This window comes from Austrofundulus limnaeus, unplaced genomic scaffold, assembly GCF_001266775.1.
Source record: "Austrofundulus limnaeus strain Quisiro unplaced genomic scaffold, Austrofundulus_limnaeus-1.0 Scaffold1589, whole genome shotgun sequence".
Taxonomy (NCBI): Eukaryota; Metazoa; Chordata; class Actinopteri; order Cyprinodontiformes; family Rivulidae; genus Austrofundulus; species Austrofundulus limnaeus.
The window spans coordinates 1-18,869 of record NW_013953991.1 but is presented as its reverse complement, the minus strand read 5'-3'; the positions used below and the strand labels follow the sequence as shown (position 1 = coordinate 18,869).

Genomic DNA, 18,869 nt, shown 5'->3' with positions numbered 1-18,869 from the left:
CACTGTATAATAGTTCCTTTTTATTTCCCCCAAAAACAGGAACRATTACATTCCTTTGGCAACTTATTTATCCATTACTGCTGTTTTTAAATTAAATATTTACACAATAGAAAATAAACACACAGGAGGAGGAAATGATAAATATTCACAGTATTAGTTTAGAATAAATCAGTTTCTTTGTATTGATCATCGATCTGCGCTCCCGTGAGGAAAATCGAACTCTTAGACTGATTTCATGTCAGAGGAGCAGATTTCCTTCAGCCGAGCGGCAGCTTCAGGGAAAACAAACTAAGACTGACAATCGTCAGCGAGTCGTAAATGTGTGCAGATTCCTCTAACTTAAGATTACACACAGAAGATCTCAGTGTGTACAGTTGATTGTTTCACATTGTTGTTTTCTATAAAGTGCTTTTCCTTCATAATTTGTTTGCCAGGACTCTGGATGATGCACGTTAAGAAGAACGAAACAAAAGGCAATGTAATAAATCCAGGCACACTTTGGTCTGAAAAAAGAAAAACCAAACCATGACTACAGTTACAGTCAACACTGTAACTGAGCAGGCCTTTTGTCGTCTTCATCTTTCCACCTGCTTCTGCAGAGTTTTATGTGTTGACTTCCTGCAGCCTGTTGTGCTGCTTCTGTTTCTCCTTCGTTTCTTCTCTCCTGTCGTCTCGGTCGTTCTTGTGGCTCGATGAGGAGCGGATGCTGTCGCTGCTGGACCTCCGCCTCTCCTCCACTTTTCGAGCCTTCTCCTCCCTCCGACTCCCCCCACCACCTCCCGCTCCTCTTCCTCGGCAGTCGGCGGCCTCTGGAGTTTCTCGCCCTCCTTTGCAATCTTTCTGCGTTTTGGGAGTCTTTTCAGATTTCTCCTCTCCTTTCTGTGCCTTGCTCTCATTTCTGCTTTTGTTTTGCATTAACGCCCCACCAGGACACCCTTTCTCAGAGTTTTCAGTGGACTCCAAGAGGAGCAGGTCTTTGTCCTCGTAGCAGGGTGAAGATGGGGAGTGTTGGGTCCTGTCAGGTCTGTTTCTCTCTCTGTAGTTGGCTGATGAAGACTGGTGATAGTTGTAATGGTGGAAGTGGTAACTTTCCTTTTTGCCCATCAGGTCTGGATGCCTGTGATCTGGTTGGTGCTGATATCTGCTTTCTTTGAAGGTTTTCCAGCTCATGATGCTGCTGCCCTGCTCACTCCCTCGCATTCGGTCTCTTCTCTCTTTGTCGTACCACACCGAGGAAGAGGAGAGCAGATTTCTCTTTTGCATTAAAGCATCCTCTCTCCTCCGCTCTTCCTCTCTTGTTCCTTGCTTCAGTCTTTCCTTCTCTTTTTGATTCTCACTCTCTCTTGTTCTCTCTCGCTCCTTTGGCTTCTCGGTTTTTGTCTCCTTGTCTCTCTTCGGACACGCCGAACTGTCAATCCGCTCACCGCCACCAGGGGGAGCAACATCCGAGGGCAAGGAAATGGAGTGTCTCTCTTTCTCCTTTTCTCTGCCTCTATCTGTCACTCTGTCCCTGTCTCGCCTTTGTCTCTGTTGTTCATTGTCTTTTGTCACTTCACAATTGGTCACTGTCACAGACGGCAGAGGTCCAGCTGCAGAGTCAAAGACCTCAGTTTGCTGTTTTCCATCATTCTCCCACCTGGAGCGAGACACCTGAGAACGAGGACAAAATGTGTCTCAGAAAAGTTCTTTTTTTGTGTCAAATATTCTGCAAAGTCATTAGGGTTACAAAATTCCATGAAATTTTCAAAGCTGGAAACTTTCCATGGGAAAAACTGAGGAATTTATGGAAATACACAAAGAATTTAAAACACTGAAATTTCTCTCTTTACAGGGATTTTAAGTATTGGTGGCATGATACCATCCTCAAATACTCAGACTCCTCTACTTTGCAAATAACTACAAGTTATATTAAGACAAACTGTTTACTGTGAAATGTGTTTCTAAAGTCAGTGGATACTGTTTAAGTCCTAACTCAATAACTATACTTAGCACAAAAAGTAGGGAAATTTGTAGATTAGATTGGTAGATTATTTCTTTATGCTAACAAATGTTTCTAGCCAATAAATCTTACACCAGGCACCTGATTGGCAGCACCTGCGGCCACCAGAAGCTCAAAACAAGTGTGAGTATAACAAAACAAGCTGTTTGGCAGAGAAGATTTGGTAAATTTTTCATTTGCACAACCTACATACTCAGCTCTACTGCTCATCCCATAAATGCATGTTCCTTACAAATCTGGCATCATTTATCTGAGAAATGAACAGGCTTTTCAATGGTAAAATATTTATTGCCAAGAAGCATTGTTACAACAAAGAAATAATCTACCAAACACAAATGTCCTTACTTTTTGTACTAAGTTTACTTGGCGTGCTTTGTAAATAAAAATGACCCTATGTTCAAGCTTTACTGCAGGGGTGTTTAGATCACGCCCCACATGTACAGATGTTTTCTACAACTCTGGACTGTTAAAGCTCCCTACTTGAGCCTGCAGAGTGAAGCTCTGATGATATTTTGGGACAAATATATTTGATGTGCTGATTTGTTGTGTGTTTTGACTGTAAAATTACCAATTTGCACTTCTTTATTCTCTCCAAAATTCTTCACCTTAACTACCCATGGAAAGTTCCTGGAAATTTACCACAAAGTTTCTGCCCCTTCGCAACCCTAAAAGTCATAAATACTACTTAAATAAATTAAAATTATATAAATATACCTATAATGAACACTCATGCAAAGTTTGGGCACCCAGTTTCTGATGCAAATAATTCAGCAGGTAAAAACTGAGAAAATTAAGACAAAGAGTTTGTTCTTTTTAAACATTTGACACTGAATTAGTGTTTTATTTTTGTCTTGGTCATCCATAAAGAGTTAAGAAATGACAGCAAGTTTCATGCAAATTATTTAATCACTTAACTTTTATAAAGATCTCAGACCTGAATTAGTTTGTTAGGACATGGTTTGTTCAGATTTGTTGAAAAGTCAGATGATGTCAAGTCAAACCTTTTTTCCCAATAAGCATCAGCCACTGGAGCCTCTAAGCAGATATGTTGCACTCTGAAAATTAGAATTAATCCTCAGAGGGGGGGGGGGGGGGGGAACAAAAGCTGTCAAATGTATCACGTAGCCTTTTACTCAAGATGTGAAACAATAAATAAAAGAACAATTTTAGGAACAACAAAAAACCAGCTGAAGCCTTGACGAACAGAAATACCTTCAGCACAGAAAACAGGGTAAAAGTGGTGGCGATGAGAAGCACCTGTTTACTGCTGAAGACCACCAAGAAGAGTTTGCCGTCTGTTAGCTCATGTGTCATGAAGAGTCAATAGAAGTAAAGTTTCTTGGCCATAAACTCTGTGTCAAAAGCAATAAAATAGATTTATTTTCTGTAAAAGGGGAAAAACACCCACAGAAGCAAAAAAAGAGGATGTGAACATCACGCGGCATGGCAACATTCTTAACTTCAAAATCCAAAATGAATCATTTTAGAGGGAGAAACATCCAAACCTTAATACTTTATGTCACTAGCCTCATTCATAAAATAAACCATTATGCTTCCGCCGGCCCTTCATACATAAAGATGGAGTCATCCACGTTCAGCACAAACGTGAGCATTATAGAGGCAGGAAGCAGAACTCAGCTGTGTTGACGTAAAGTGCAAATCATTAAATGTGTGACAGACATCTCCTTCATGTCAGTTTCAAATCACAAGAAATTAATTTATTTTAGCAATCCTTTTTGTGGTTAACTAATAATAAAAAAAAAAAAACAATTGCTGCATGTCAGGTTTTTTTTTTTAAACTGAGACACGCCTCCCCTAGGGGGCGGCAGAGGTCTTTATTGGGGGCATGAGGTAAATTAGGAAGTGGGAAAATAACAAAAGGCTTAAGTTCACATTGCAGGTCTTAAGGCCCTGTCACACTGATGTTTTAAACTTATGCCAACTTGTGAAATGTTTGGAGACATCTATGTTGAAGACCGAACTAAAAAAAAAAAAACCAACTGGAAGCATCTTTTAGGTGTATGCATACTATAATGATAATAAATTGATCAAATATATAACTTATTAGTAATTTAGTGGAAATTTTGTTTTCACAAGTTAGCATAAGTTGTCTAAAATGTTACAGGGCCTTTATAGGAGATTATTCTGCTCAGATCATTTTTTATGTGGAGTATCACTTTATTAAAATATGTGGCCTCCATTAGATGTCAGTTTGAACTGTTAACAGTTCAGAGGGGCCCATTATGTGCAGAAGATGTAAAGACGTCGCACTCATACTGTATGTTCATTTATGTATTTTATGTCTATGTTCTGTTGACAATGATGCTGCTGCTCCAGGGCTCAGTTCAGGAAGAGCGGTGGGGATAACACAGTACCAGTTACGGTATCTCCTTGGCTGCAGTGAACTCCACCCATCTGAACACATAGGTTTAATACTTAGACATTTATTAATTTACCACATGACTTCACCATCATGGGGAGCGGGCAGTTCTGTTAGGGTAGTGGGTCAAGGTGTTCTGCTTGGGAGAAAAAAGTCCAAAAATAGTCAGAGAAATGCTGATTACTTCACCTGCAGTCTGTCTCTGCTCACAGACAGCACYACCCGCCCTGCTCTGCTCTGATTGGCTAAAACTGTTTTTTTTTTATTGCTTGAAAGCACCATCAGTTAAACCCCTGAATCAACGCAGGATCACAACACACATTTTTTTCCTTCTGCTTCTCATTTTTAAGAAATCCGTCGCAGATGCCTTGCTCTCAAGCTGAAAACCTGGCTCTAGTGCTTTCAGCACAAACACTCCCACAAACTTCTGACCAATCACACAATCTTATTTTATGTGGAGGAGGGTAAAAAGTTCGGCCCGTGGGTTATGACAAGAAGGTGCCAGAATGTTGACAATGCGAACAGAATGACGCAATTTTCGTCATGAAACTGCGACAGTTCGTCTGCAGCATACTGTGTGCTTTACTCTGCAGGACAGAGGCACACCAGGGGTGGGCAGGTTTCGACCCCCCACCCKTCTGCCCTTTCAGCCAGAAGAGGCCTGAAGCCTGGTTTATAGTTGAGGGTGTGCATGCCAACAGTGACAATCATACCATCCCTGCCCCTGTGTGTTGGCCACGTGGTGTCCCGACACATGGTCACGCACCTTCAAAACTTTGTAACTCCTCATGGGCTGAGCTCGCCACGCACTATTCAAATAGTTTGTTTGTCCGTCAAGCTTTTGCTCTCCTATTTACAATATTTCACAAGTTATGAAGTGTACTGCTACATGTCCTTTTAGAGAATACTACAACAATGTAAGCATCAAGTATAAACGCCTACACCACTAGCGAGGGTGTGCGCGCTCTGCACAACACACAAAAGTGAGACAATAATCAAGTCTTAGGTCACAGACTGTAGTGTCTTTTGAAAGAGCCTACTATTTCAAAACATTCAAGAGTCTCCAATTTTCTTGCTAGAGTCACACGACTTAACTCTTGTGCTGTCAGAGATTTGAACAAAATCAAAATATTTGCAGTCCTTTCAGGCGCCAAGACCTCTTCTAAATTTAGTTTTTGTGAATTAAAGTGTGAAAAATCTAAAACTATTTATGTTTTTTTCCCACATTATTCTCCCATGTGGTGACCTATGAAATAAACTGATTGGGAATAATAATAATAAAAAAAGAAAAAAAAAACAGAATCAAACTGAGACCTAATTAGGGTTACCTAATTACGTAGGAAAATTGTCCAAATATCACAAAGTTTTTGCAGTTCTGTACATACAGTATGTGTACATGTTTGCACATGTTCTTGTAATTCAGTCAACAGTTGTAACCCAGTCAGTGACATTAGGAATCTGTGAGTTAGTCCAGGATTTAAACCCTGGGACCTTCTCATCATAACAGACAGATCTCAAAAGAAAAATGCAAAATAAGTGGCAGAACTAGATCTCTGACCCCAGATTTACACTACATGCGACTCCGCTCCGCTGCGGTATGCAGCTATTTGTTTATAACCCAATTTATACAGCGTCCACTCCGCTTCCCTCAGCTCTGCTCCGGCGCAACACACAGAGGAGGGAGCGTGTGCAGGAAGGAGATCACAAAATAAATCCAGTGATAAATGTGGAAGTCACGAACTCCAAACAGCTGAAAACATTGATATAAAAGCTTTTGTTATCTATGGTTGAAACTGTTTGTTGTCTTTTTGAAACTTCTGATTTCAAAATAAAATCCACGTGTATCATGTGTGTACACATATGCTTCATCTACATGTTGCCATCTGCTTCCCAAACACAACCATACATTCTGACAACAGTTGTGTACAAATTTATCCATTTATTGATTAACATAGCTGGGATTTCCACAAAATTATTCCGCCTTATTCTGAAAATACGGATGTTGTGATTGTATTATTTATTCATTTATTTATTTTTTAATTTTTCTTTTTTGTGCTTGTTTCTTTTCCTGTTGGTGCAATGTGATGGTGCATTCACACCGAACGCAATTTCAGCGTCAGGAGCAGCAGGTTTACATGCAAAGTCTATGGTGGACGCGCTTCAAGCAACGTCGGGAAGTTCTGCGGCGCCTCAAGCGCGATTAGAGCAGCGTGATTTGAACGATTTGAACGATCTGAGCGTTCGACGCTCAGATCGTCCAAATCGTCCAAATCGCTGAAGTTAGAAAATCTGAACTTTTGCAGCTCGACGCGCAGCGTCAACCAATCAGAGAGACTCCACTGTGTGACGTAACGACATATTTCCCAACGGGACAGTTTACTGAATGAMGTCCACTAACCTGAAACAGACGGAGCTCCTGCTCTTTAGCTGAAATGAGTGCTGCAGTCGTGTCCTGATCCACAGCAATGCGTGGCAGCGACTCATCAGACTGAAAAAATAGTCCTGAAAGCGAGCTGTGAGCCTCTTCTCTGAATTATCTGGTGAATTAATTATGAATTAATTATCTGATGAACGTGACARGRTCTGGCTSTCTGTAAATAAAGCAAAGCCACTTCCTCGTCCGACATTAAACAGCCCCACAGAGGAGGGAGGGGCGGGGAGACTCTGCCGTGCAGCGCAGCTGTCCTGCGTCTGACCTCAAAGTGCACAAGCTTCAAACTTCAGCGTTGGCTGCGATTTTGACGCTGAAATCGCGTTCGGTGTGAACGCACCATAATTCTATGTAGATTGACTCTGGAGCAGCTCCGGCGTCCAGCAAAAATAGGATCAGATCTAATTTTGCCAGATCGCCGTCCGCCTCTGTGCGGGGCCAGTGTAAACACTCTCATTGATTATAATGGTTGAGTATTTGCTGCAGAGGTTGGACTGCAGCCGAGCGGAGATGCATGTAGTGTAAATTAGGGGTGAAAGAACAAGAAAGCTTTTGCAGGAAAACAAGTGAAGATTCCTAAAAGAAAAACTTTAAAAATATTAGAAGATTTATCTTTTGTCAAAGTGAGTGAAAGATGGAAGAAAACAGCAGAAAAAAAGATGTGCCCCTTTTATCTTTCTACCAGTTTAAGAATCATTATTTTAATTACTGTAAATGATAGAAGGAAATTGCTGAACCAAATAAAAWTTTGCTGAACTGAGTAGAAAGTTTTTGTTTGGATAAGTCATAACACAGATCCTCTCTTTCACTAAAAACACACACAGCTACATCACCTGCTCGGATCATTCACCTGTGCAGGTAGGTTCAGTTTGACTTCAGCTCGGTCCTGTGAGCCTTCTTGTGTTTTTATCACAGTCTTCTTCTGACGACTTTCTTCAACTCCACAGCTGCCCCTCTCCAAGGTACTGCTGCTGAAAAAAAAAATAATAAAAAGAAATCACACAACCTTTAGCAAACGAAGAAAGGAAYAACAGACTGTGCAGATTTGAGATTCTGATGCTTGTTCTACGGAGAAGTTCTAACCTGTCGTTTTTTGATGCACTGGTTCGTCCAACGTGAAGGGTTTTGTTTCTTTGCGAGCTGGAGCCCAATGGAACTTCCTCCTGCTTCCGTGGTTCACCTCGGGGTTCTCTTCGTGTGCTTTCTTCTGTCTTTGACAAGCGGAACATCTTGTCCCTGAAGTCTTTTACTTGTTCTGCTTCTGTTCCCATCAGGCTCTCGTCTGAGTCCTCCACACATGTGAGCGCACAGTGCCAGAGGTCTAAATCCTCCTCTTTTTCTTTTCTCTCATCTTCTTGCTTTTCTTTTGCTTTTCTTTCCGATTCATCTCTGAATGTGACGTTGTCAGAAATCTCTTTCACCATGTGTAGGACAGATTTATCTTTAGTCAAAGTTTCGAAGCTTGATTCCTTCTTTTCACCAGTTTTAGTTTTGGTCTCATCTTTGTTTAACTTCTCCTCTGTACCATCGGTCGGATCTTTGGCTTCCTGTGTCTGAATCTCTACAGTAGAAGAGTTTGTTTTCTCCTCCTTCCTTATCCCATCCAGATTTATGTTGATGCTTATCTTTTTCTGAGGAATCATCTTCATCCCTCCCTCCCATATGTTCCTTGGAGTCAGAAGCAAAGTTTTACTCTCTTCTTTTTCTGGTTTTTGCTTTTTTCTGTCAGATAGCTTTAGGCATTTACTGTCATGGCTTTGAGGCTCTGCAGGTTTAGTTTTTGGGCCTTTGCTGCTTTGAGGTTTAACGGTAAGATTACCTTTTCTCTCATTTTTATTCGTTTCACCCCTTTTTCTTTTTCTGGTCACCTCTGATATTAAGTCTGGAGCTTGGCTGCTTCCAGGTTGTTTTCTTTCTGTAGCAACCCAGTCTGGACCCATACTGGTATTTACTTTGGCATTTCTCTCCATGTCTTGTCTAGACTCCAAATCTTGACTTATCCTCCTGCTTTGTTTCTTTTTCAAATGACTTTCCACTTTATCTTTTCTTCCACTCTGTGTATCTAAATGTTTATCCATTTTCAGAGGTAACTGGACTGATTCTGATGCTTTGCGTGGTCCTGGGTGACCCTCTTCGGAGGCATTTGGTTCAGCGTTGCACCTCTTATCGTGTCTGTGGTCACTTTTAGGGTCTAAAAAATTCGAAGCCTCTGCTCTTCCTCCTTCATTTTTCTTCTTTTGCTCATGATTTGAGTAGCTGGAGTCCTCAACATCCTTTAATATTTGTTGACTGGGGTCTATTGTTATGTCTTGTGAATTTGCCTCCATGCTACTCTTTGTCACTTCACCTGGCCTGAGTTTTTCCGTGCAACTTTCTGAAAATTCCTTGGGCTGAGGTCGGGTTTCTGAAGGAGTGGAGTGACTGTCATTGGACGACTGAGAGGGTGAGGAGTATCTGTGGTTAGCTTTATTTGATGAACAGCTGTCAACGGAGGGGTGAGATGCTGTGGAGTGTGTGTCACTTGAGGACTGAGAGGGAGGGGAGCGACTATAACTGGAGGTCTCTGATGAAGGCGGGCTGGATGCGCCTCTATTTTGTGGTGGGCAGGGAGAGTCTTGGTGATACAGAGGTGGCGGAGAAGGAGGAAGAGGCATTTGTTGGAATTGAATGATCAAGTTGCAGAATTTGTCATACCATTCTTTGAATTCCTCCTTCCACTGCAGGTAGCGTTGTCGCTCCAATTCCAGACTGCTTGTATCAGCTGTATTCGATGAGGGTCCAGCTTCTTTCAGTCTCTTTGAGCTGTGCCTGCTTGAAGACGACCTCTTGCTATGATTGCGGCTCTTGCGATGGTGCGACTCGGACCGGGAGTGACCACCTCGCGGTGATGAGGATGATGTATGCGAGCTAGGCCGTTTGTAACCGTAAGAACAGGAAGGATTGGAGAGGGACTGAAAGTTTCTGTGACTGACAGGAGGAGAACGAGGCCTAGACAAAAGAGGGAAAACAAAAGGTTCAGTTTTTTATATCACATGTCAGTGTTTCTATGGTTTGACTGCATCTTCCTTCTGAACCAGGCTTACATTAAAAGGGACAGTTTAGATTTTTTTGTAGTAGGTTTCTGTGGAGTTCTTGTCAGTATCTTACCAACAGCAATCTGAAATGTCTCAATATGGAAAATCAGGAAAGTGTTCTCTAAGGACAACTAATCAGAGTGGAGTCAAGTGGATTTCTGCTGTTTTAAAACAACTAATAAAGAAATATAGCAGCTTATGTGGACTTTATTTAACAAATGTACACTGCTATCAGTGTTAGCAGGTTTTTGTATCAGTTGTTCTGAATTCAACATGATAAAATATGTTATAAACATATTGTTTGTGTTTGATACTTTGAATTTGTATTTAATTTTAATCATGCAAAAGATTTAAATGCTTTCAACACACTGACACTTTGTCTTATTGGTAAATATGAAAGAGCATCTCAAACTTTATTAGATGTATTTTGTGCATCCTGTTGATCCTCCCTTCACATCGTATTTAGCAAAGAATGAATGTGTTTACATTTGAGCTTATAATAATCTGCAGAGCTATTTTTTATTTTTTTTCTAAGATAAGAAAAAACCTTGAGCAGAAAAAGAATTACCTCGATCTGGAGCGGGAGCGAGAGCGAGAAGCAGAGCGACTGGATGATCGCGAGTAGGAGCGGGAAGACTTGGACTTTGAAAGAGAAGTGGAGGGTCTGTGAGGTGACCTGTGTGAGAGAGATAAAGATGGAAGATATTTCAACTTTAACTTTCATTTCTGCAGCCTGATCCCAACCAAAAAAAAGGCAAAAGCACCTTTGTCTACAGTAGCAACCGCCACCCCAGCAGATCATTAAGAAAAATTAGCTCTGAACAGTTTCAAACAATACAGAAAGCTGTCTGAGGTCTACAGAGAGCCTCTGTAAACTCCTGATATAAACTATGATGGCCTCTGGGGAAATCACAGATCTAATAAATGGGCTGCAAACAAACACCCAATGTTTTTTGTCCATGACCTGTCAGAGCAATTTTGGTGGCAAAAGCTGGGTCATTTCTATATAAAAATAGAAATTTGTAAAGCATGAACCCAATCTTGCTTTTATATATATAATTTTGTCTGTCAGCTCTTGATGAAGTCATGCTTTCAAGTTCATTAGCCAGAAGCAACAACTCTAAGATCAGTGAGCTTCACAAACTCTTGTTTAAAGTAGACATACACTCACCGGCCACTTTATTAGGTACACCTGTCCAACTGCTCTTTAACACTTAATTTCTAATCAGCCAATCACATGGCGGCAACTCAGTGCATTTAGGCATGTAGACATGGTCAAGACAATCTCCTGCAGTTCAAACCGAGCATCAGTATGGGGAAGAAAGGTGATTTGAGTGCCTTTGAACGTGGCATGGTTGTTGGTGCCAGAAGGGCTGGTCTGACTATTTCAGAAACTGCTGATCTACTGGGATTTTCACGCACAACCATCTCTAGGGTTTACAGAGAATGGTCCGAAAAAGAAAAAACATCCAGTGAGCGGCAGTCCTGTGGGCGGAAATGCCTTGTTGATGCCAGAGGTCAGAGGAGAATGGGCAGACTGGTTCGAGCTGATAGAAAGGCAACAGTGACTCAAATAACCACCCGTTACAACCAAGGTAGGCAGAAGAGCATCTCTGAACGCACAGTACGTCGAACTTTGAGGCAGATGGGCTTCAGCAGCAGAAGACCACACCGGGTGCCACTCCTTTCAGCTAAGAACAGGAAACTGAGGCTACAATTTGCACAAGCTCATCGAAATTGGACAAGAGAAGATTGGAAAAACGTTGCCTGGTCTGATGAGTCTCGATTTCTGCTGCGACATTCGGATGGTAGGGTCAGAATTTGGCATCAACAACATGAAAGCATGGATCCATCCTGCCTTGTATCAACGGTTCAGGCTGGTGGTGGTGGTGTCATGGTGTGGGGAATCTTTTCTTGGCACTCTTTGGGCCCTTTGGTACCAATTGAGCATCGTTGCAATGCCACAGCCTACCTGAGTATTGTTGCTGACCATGTCCATTCCTTTATGACCACAATGTACCCAACATCTGATGGCTACTTTCAGCAGGATAATGTGCCATGTCATAAAGCTGGAATCATCTCAGACTGGTTTCTTGAACATGACAATGAGTTCACTGTACTCAAATGGCCTCCACAGTCACCAGATCTCAATCCAATASAGCATCTTTGGGATGTGGTGGAACGGGAGATTCGCATCATGGATGTGCAGCCGACAAATCTGCGGCAACTGCGTGATGCCATCATGTCAAAATGGACCAAAATCTCTGAGGAATGCTTCCAGCACCTTGTTGAATCTATGCCACGAAGAATTGAGGCAGTTCTGAAGGCAAAAGGGGGTCCAACCCGTTACTAGCGTGGTGTACCTAATAAAGTGGCCGGTGAGTGTATATCAGACTTTTAAATCCTTCTTTTTCCACATTTAAATCATTCAGTTGGGGTCTTTAAAAAGTGGAACTGCATTGCTTTGTTCTGAATTCCTCCTTATTGTAACTTTACAAGCCCCTCTTTCACCTCTTTTCTGAGGTGTGTCTCAGATCAACTCGTTTGGATGCTGTCTCTTCACATCCAAACAAGGAGCTTCCAGACCGGTCCATTCCTGTTTGATAGAGGGGTTTATGACAGTATAGCGGCACAGAAACTTGTTATTTACAAATTAATTAAAAGATGTAAACAACAGAAGACTTGTCCATCCAGCCTTACATGTTGGAGCCAGAACCTGACCCAGAGTCAGAGAAGAATTGCAAACTGCTACAATTTTAGTTAACTTTTTCCAATGATATACATTGTTTTCCAAAGTGAGAAAGTTCAGCTTTTAAAAGAATTATTTAGTGTCGAAGCAAAACAAACCAGCTGAATGAACATCCTCTAAAAGTAACAAGTTTATATTGTTTGGAGGAGGGTTTGTGTCAAATTATTAAAAACGCTAAAATAGCCTGCAAGTTAAATTCTTATCAACTTTTAACAAAAACAAAAATGATAAGCAGCTGGTAATGCTATGAGATGAGAACAGCATAAAAAATAAACAAATGCATTCATGGCTTCTAAACAAATCAATAAAAACATGTTTCTAAAGGGCTCACAGCTACAATACATATTACTGAACTGTTAAATTAAGTGTTTACCTCTCTCTTTTCTTTTCCTCACACCTGTACCACTCCTTGGGAATTAGGCTAGGGACTGAGGATGTGCAGGTTGGGGGGCAGAGGGAGGGGATTGGGGCACCTCTGAGGGCTGGAAGCTTCCAGGTGGGTGTGGTTTGTGGGTATCCAGGAGGATAACTGCCGTGAGGCTGGGGAGTTGAGACAAAAGTGTGAAGAGGAGGGGAGGAAAAAAGAGGCGAAGGTGTGGCTGAATACGAAGAGAAGGATGAAGAGGGGGTGTGATGCTGCTCGGTGCTAGGTTCAGTCGAGCCTCRGGGAGTAGGAGCAGAGGAGGAGCAGGTGCTGAGGGGACAATGTGAGAGGTGTGAAACAGATCAGTCTCAAAGGGAGGGGACATTAATAAAAACAGACCTGAAACATACCTCTCCCAGGAGTTGGAGGAAAAAGACAGTCCTAAAGCTGAATCTGGAGATTCAGGAAAATAATGTCAGTTTTTACTTCTTTTTCACGAGTTAACTGTTTAATCCATTATCCAACTAATATAAACAAATATCAAAACACACCGCAAACAAAAGGAAACCAAATGTAACCCAACGAGCAAATGAGTCCTTAAAGTCACTTACCTGAGGAAGAGTTTCTCTGATTCACACAGACCGTCTGAATCGGTTCTCCCTCTTCAMTGCTGTTAACCTGAACAGATGGGAACATCACCACGTTACACACACTGTGGAGGGTGACTGTGTGTTGTGTTTTAGTGTGTGGGCTCTCACCTGTGGTTCCAGCTGTTTTGGAGCATCTTTGGMATCTTTGTCAGAAACAGCCAGAAACGGAGCCACGGCTGCCAAGTCATCGCCTGTTTTTTCTTCATCCTCGCTGAGMCAACAGTGTAAACATCACATTCATAAGTTATTTAACTGCATGAAGGTCTATCAATTACAACTGATTTAACTATACCACGGTCCATGCATATTCAAAACATAGTGACTAAAATGAGTAAAAGTATTGCAATAATTCTGTGTAATGCTCATTTCAGGTCTCCTGGAATAAGAGAATTTGGTAATACAGTATTTAGTTCTGTATGTCAWCTTGACTACTGCTGTGTGGCCAAGTGACTCAGAAAATGATCTATATAAATTTCATATTGCTCAAAACAAAGCTGCAAGATTAGCACTTGGTTGTGATTTTAGAACCAGTGCGAATTTCATGCATAAGAGTATCATGGTTGAAGGTCAATGATAGACTTTTAAACAATCACCTTCTGRTTTTTCATACATTTTGGATATTCATTAAAACCTTTTGCCTATTTTCTCAGCTGTTGCACTGTTTGAACACACACAGTCTTAAAATAAAACAACCCTCAGCTGTGAAATTTACTTTACCTCTGCCTAAAATTAACTCAAACATATAGCTATGTATGCCCAGAGCCACCTCCTGTTACCTGCTGACATAACATTGCTTAGTAGCAGTTATACTGTATATTCTGAAATAATGTGAAAGGTTTTTATTTGGTTAATGGTGGTGGGTTGGTTTAGTGTGTGTGTGTGTGTGTGTGGGTGGAGGGGGGGGTGTGTTGTTTTATATTGTATGATTCGTGCTGTGTTGAGTCCCCAGGGAGAATAGTCTTCATGAAGGTGAAGACTAATGGGGTTCCCATTTAATATACAAATAAAAAAAAATCCTCAGAGAAACGCACATTGCCCTCCACTTTTCATGATGGAGTTTGAAACAAAGATCATCTTACAATGAGAAAGAAAACAGTTTTGGCTCTTCTGGTCAAACATTTTAAATATGCAATATTACAGGATTTTGCAAAATGTGTTCCTGCTCAGAGCAAGTGTTGAAGATGACTCTCAGATACTTCCACTGTAGTTTTAATATCTATAAAATATACTGGGAGAGATTTTTTTTTAACAGAGGTGAGCAATAAAACAAAAACAGCTGAGTTCCACAAACAGTGATTTAGTGGAATCACGTAAGAAAGGAAAAAGCACCACATTGTCTTGACATCATTACATGATCCAGCTAAATATCACYTGTCATGTCACATTCATGTATCTGCTTGTTTGTGTGGTTATATACTTGTTAGATATCAAAGCTTGGCTTTCCACGAGCTGTGGAGATGGGTTGGATGAGTTCTCAGCAGAGGCAGGGTTAGTTGCTTCATGGGGAACATCAGGGCCTTTAGTTACAGAGGTTGGTTTTGCAGCTTTTGGATGACTCAGAAGAGCGTCCTTGAGGCAAGAAACGACAAGTAAATGATTGTGAAGACATGTACCMGTAACTGAAACCATATAGATTTCAACATTTCACATAGAGGCTTCACCTTCTGGCTGCAGGGGGACTTGAGGGGCTTGTTGAGCTGGATCTGCACACTAACAGGAGGTGGAGTAGGAACAGGAGTTGGTGCTGGAGTTAAAGTCTTGGAGTTGGAGGTGAGGCTGCTTGTCCCCACCTTTTTGGTCCCGCCTCGTTCTTTTTTAAAATTATTAACAGCCTGAGTTAAGAGATAAAGGGCAAAAAGTTGGTTGAAAAGAAAACAAAGTTAAATCATAGTCTTTTGAGTGTCAGCTACAGTAGATCACCTGTCTGAGAAATTTATTGGCGACCAACGCATCAGGGGAGACATCCGATAAGCCACATGTGGGGCAGACYTGCTCCTCTGAATCCAACAAGGCTGAGCGGATACCTACATGAGACAGATGCTTTAAAGGGTTAAAAACTCTAAACCTCAAGGCTATTCATTTGCAGCATTGCACACATCCTGATATTTTGAATGAAGCCAAGTTTAACTGGTTCTGTAGTTTGACTCATTTACCCAGGAACAGACAAATTGAAGTTTGCATTGATGTGTGTGTCAGAGGCTCACAATCATCACAGTAGCTTTTTCCACAGCAGGGTATGACCACAGCYTCACTCAGCAGGTCATGACAAATCAGGCAGACGAGTTCATCTGGGATGGGCTCCTCCTCACACTCAGTTTTATGTTTCTCTTGAGCGATGAAGGGAGGCTTCTCCTTCTTGCCAACAGCATACGCCTCACTGAGGAACATAAAACAGAGCAAACAAACTCAGGACTGATGGTTTTTTTAATGCTACAAATGACTAAATTAAAATTAGCCCAAAACAACTTGGAGATAAACTATGTTGGATAATGCTACTATCAAAAGTCATCCATCTAAACTAGCATGAGCTTCCTTGTGTGACAACAAAAACTACTTTGCATCAAACTCACGCATCAATGGCAGGAATCGCGTAGCGCCCAGAGTTGGTCAACATGACTCCTTTAATGTTGGGATCGTCCACTTCAACCATGAAGGAGCGTGGGATTCCTGTGCTTTTCTTTATCTTCGGAGGACCCTCAAAGTTTTTATCCTGCTCTCAAACACATTTATACTTTTACTCAAAGTCTTAGTGTTAGATTAGGAAAAAGAAAAAAAAGAAAACAGTCCAAGACACACAAATCATACACAATAAAATATATGAAGAGAAAAAAAAAAAACAAGTGCAAAAATCTACAGCTTTAAATCTATTTAACAAATCAAAAACAAAAACAAAAAACGCTGAATAAAAATTATATTAAATGAAGGTTAGGATGAAGGAAACTACTGCTGAAAATACAGAAGAACATCTAACAGTTCACATTTTCCTAATAATTTGTGATCTGGATTAGGAAGTCAAATTTCCTGTTATAAACGCACAAAACTACATTTGGACGAAACGAAAGAAACACGCCAGAAGGTTCTTTTCAAAATGTGCCAAATAATAACCCAGTTTTGAACGTAGATCTCTTTTTAGTTTAGTTTATTTTGTTTTTTTCTGTGATGAAAAGGTTTTCTGCCTGAAGGAGGCATCATATTCACTGTTTTTCTTTTCCTTTTTTATAGCACAGGTCAAAGTTTATTATGGTTCTAAAAAGGTGATTGAACTTGGGATTTTTTTTTTAGGTTGATGGATCGGTCTGTTTTTTTTTAAACCATAGTTCAGTTCTTACTTTTTTTTTTTAATTTCCCCCACAGGCTATTGGCAGGTGAAAATGACAAAATGCTCTTACCCCACTGGTTGGACAGTTCCTGATGTGGTGACCTGTATTTCCACAGCGATAACAGGTGTAGTTCTCTGGAAGGACAGTACCATGCTTCGTGTTCAAGCTACAAAGAGAAACAGAAGAAAAGACCCACGATATGACAGTGAAATGGAAAAGTTAATGWTTTTTAAGAGAGGTACAGGGGAAACTGAATCTGTTAGGAGCACAGGAACAGATTTATTAGTGAAGAAACTCCACATGGAGAAAAACAAGAAAGTGGAATGAAGACAGAGAACTGAAACTTAGTAAACATGACTTACTGCAGAGACGACTGATTTATCATCACTCTGATCTTATCCTCCTCAGACACGTCTGCATCAGCCAAGTTAGCCATCTGCATCTGTGAGCACGGAGGTCAGCGAGTGACAAAACGTCACGCTACAATCTGAGTTTAATCTGAACTGATGAAGTACGAGAGAGGAGAGCATACCTTGGAGAAAAATGGCAAGGCTTTGGTAGAACTCTGGTCACTCATCTGTTGAGAATTAAAATGCATAAATCACTTATTTTGATCTACAACTACAGATTGCATGTTCAGCTGCCTGTAGGACTGTCCTAATTTCTGATGAAATCACACTTTTGTTCAATTCTGATGTGAGAAAACAAGTTTTCCTAAATTGAAGTAGATTATATCAAGAAAATAACCTCAATTATCTCAATAAGGAATAACTTACCATCGAGTTAACAAGTTATTTTGAGATGACAAACTATTCCAAGCATGTCCTTTCTCAGCTACCATACTTTACCTCTAAGATGCTACATACAGCTCTAAGATTGCTGCTTCTGTGATGATACATATTTAATTTCCCTTTGGGATCAATAAYGTTGTTTTGAATTGAAGTTAATACATCTCTAATTTTGTTTCTGCTGCATTTCACATAAGATCATAGCTTCTTTAAAACTCACATGTTGGATTTATAACTTTTACCTTGAGGCACAAGAAGTAATGAAGATCTATACTACATTATCATGGAAGCTAAATTATGACAAAGTTTTTATTTACGTTATTTTTTTTTTAACAATTGCCTATTTAAATATGGTTAGATTGCAACTGAAATGTAGTATTGCAACTTTAATGCATTACGTTCTAAATTATTTACAAACTTATTTTACATAGTATTTAAATAAAATATTAAAAATATAAAATGGTGGCAATAAAATGTCAAAAAAAAAAAATCAAAAGGCTCAAAAACAATATTTGATCTGAGGTTTCTTACATTGACATCAAACAAATTCAGCCCATAACACAGCTTCATCCAAATTACTTTATTGGTAGAAACACACACACACACACACACACACACACACACACACACACACACACACACACACACACACACACACACACACGAGACTCAAAGTGTTAGGAGGAGTGGCGGCAGACATTTGGCCTACTGAGAAATCAGTGATAAAATAAAGTCAGGTCAGTAAATCAAAAATGTAAACTTTTTTTTGTTAAAATGCACCCAATAAATAAACAAACAAATAAAAAATGAAAGTGTGAAGCAAGTAAAACATGTAGGATGGAAAAATAAAACTGTGCAACTATATTCAGTGGCAGGTTTTTTTGAGGAGAAACTGCTGGCTGATAATCGTCAGCAGAGCCAATAATTTGAAACAACTGTTGAGTTTTATCTGCTGTGAAAAGCTGATAATGTCTGACCACCCACGCAGTCCACCCCTCCCCCCATCCCGCACACACAAACACACACACAGAGTCAAAAACTGCTGAATGACGTTCAACAAAGTCCTGAGGCTGGTGACACAGCAGTTAGTGTGAACAACAGCAAAGAGCTTCTG

General features: G+C 40.6%; 1 protein-coding gene across 1 annotated transcript; it reads right to left on the bottom strand.

The window, feature by feature from the left end:
- Window positions 1–17,544, bottom strand: LOC106535845 (E3 ubiquitin-protein ligase RBBP6; the record flags this gene model as incomplete). The annotated part of the gene is given in 16 exon segments (XM_014032970.1): window positions 1–1,650; window positions 7,661–7,781; window positions 7,894–9,798; window positions 10,453–10,560; window positions 13,007–13,327; window positions 13,408–13,450; window positions 13,609–13,675; window positions 13,756–13,858; window positions 15,065–15,216; window positions 15,309–15,479; window positions 15,568–15,671; window positions 15,852–16,024; window positions 16,218–16,357; window positions 17,037–17,133; window positions 17,330–17,409; window positions 17,500–17,544. Coding segments are annotated over 16 exon segments (4,677 nt in total), but the record flags the coding sequence as incomplete, so codon positions are not given.
- Between the last annotated feature and the right edge of the window lie 1,325 nt (window positions 17,545–18,869).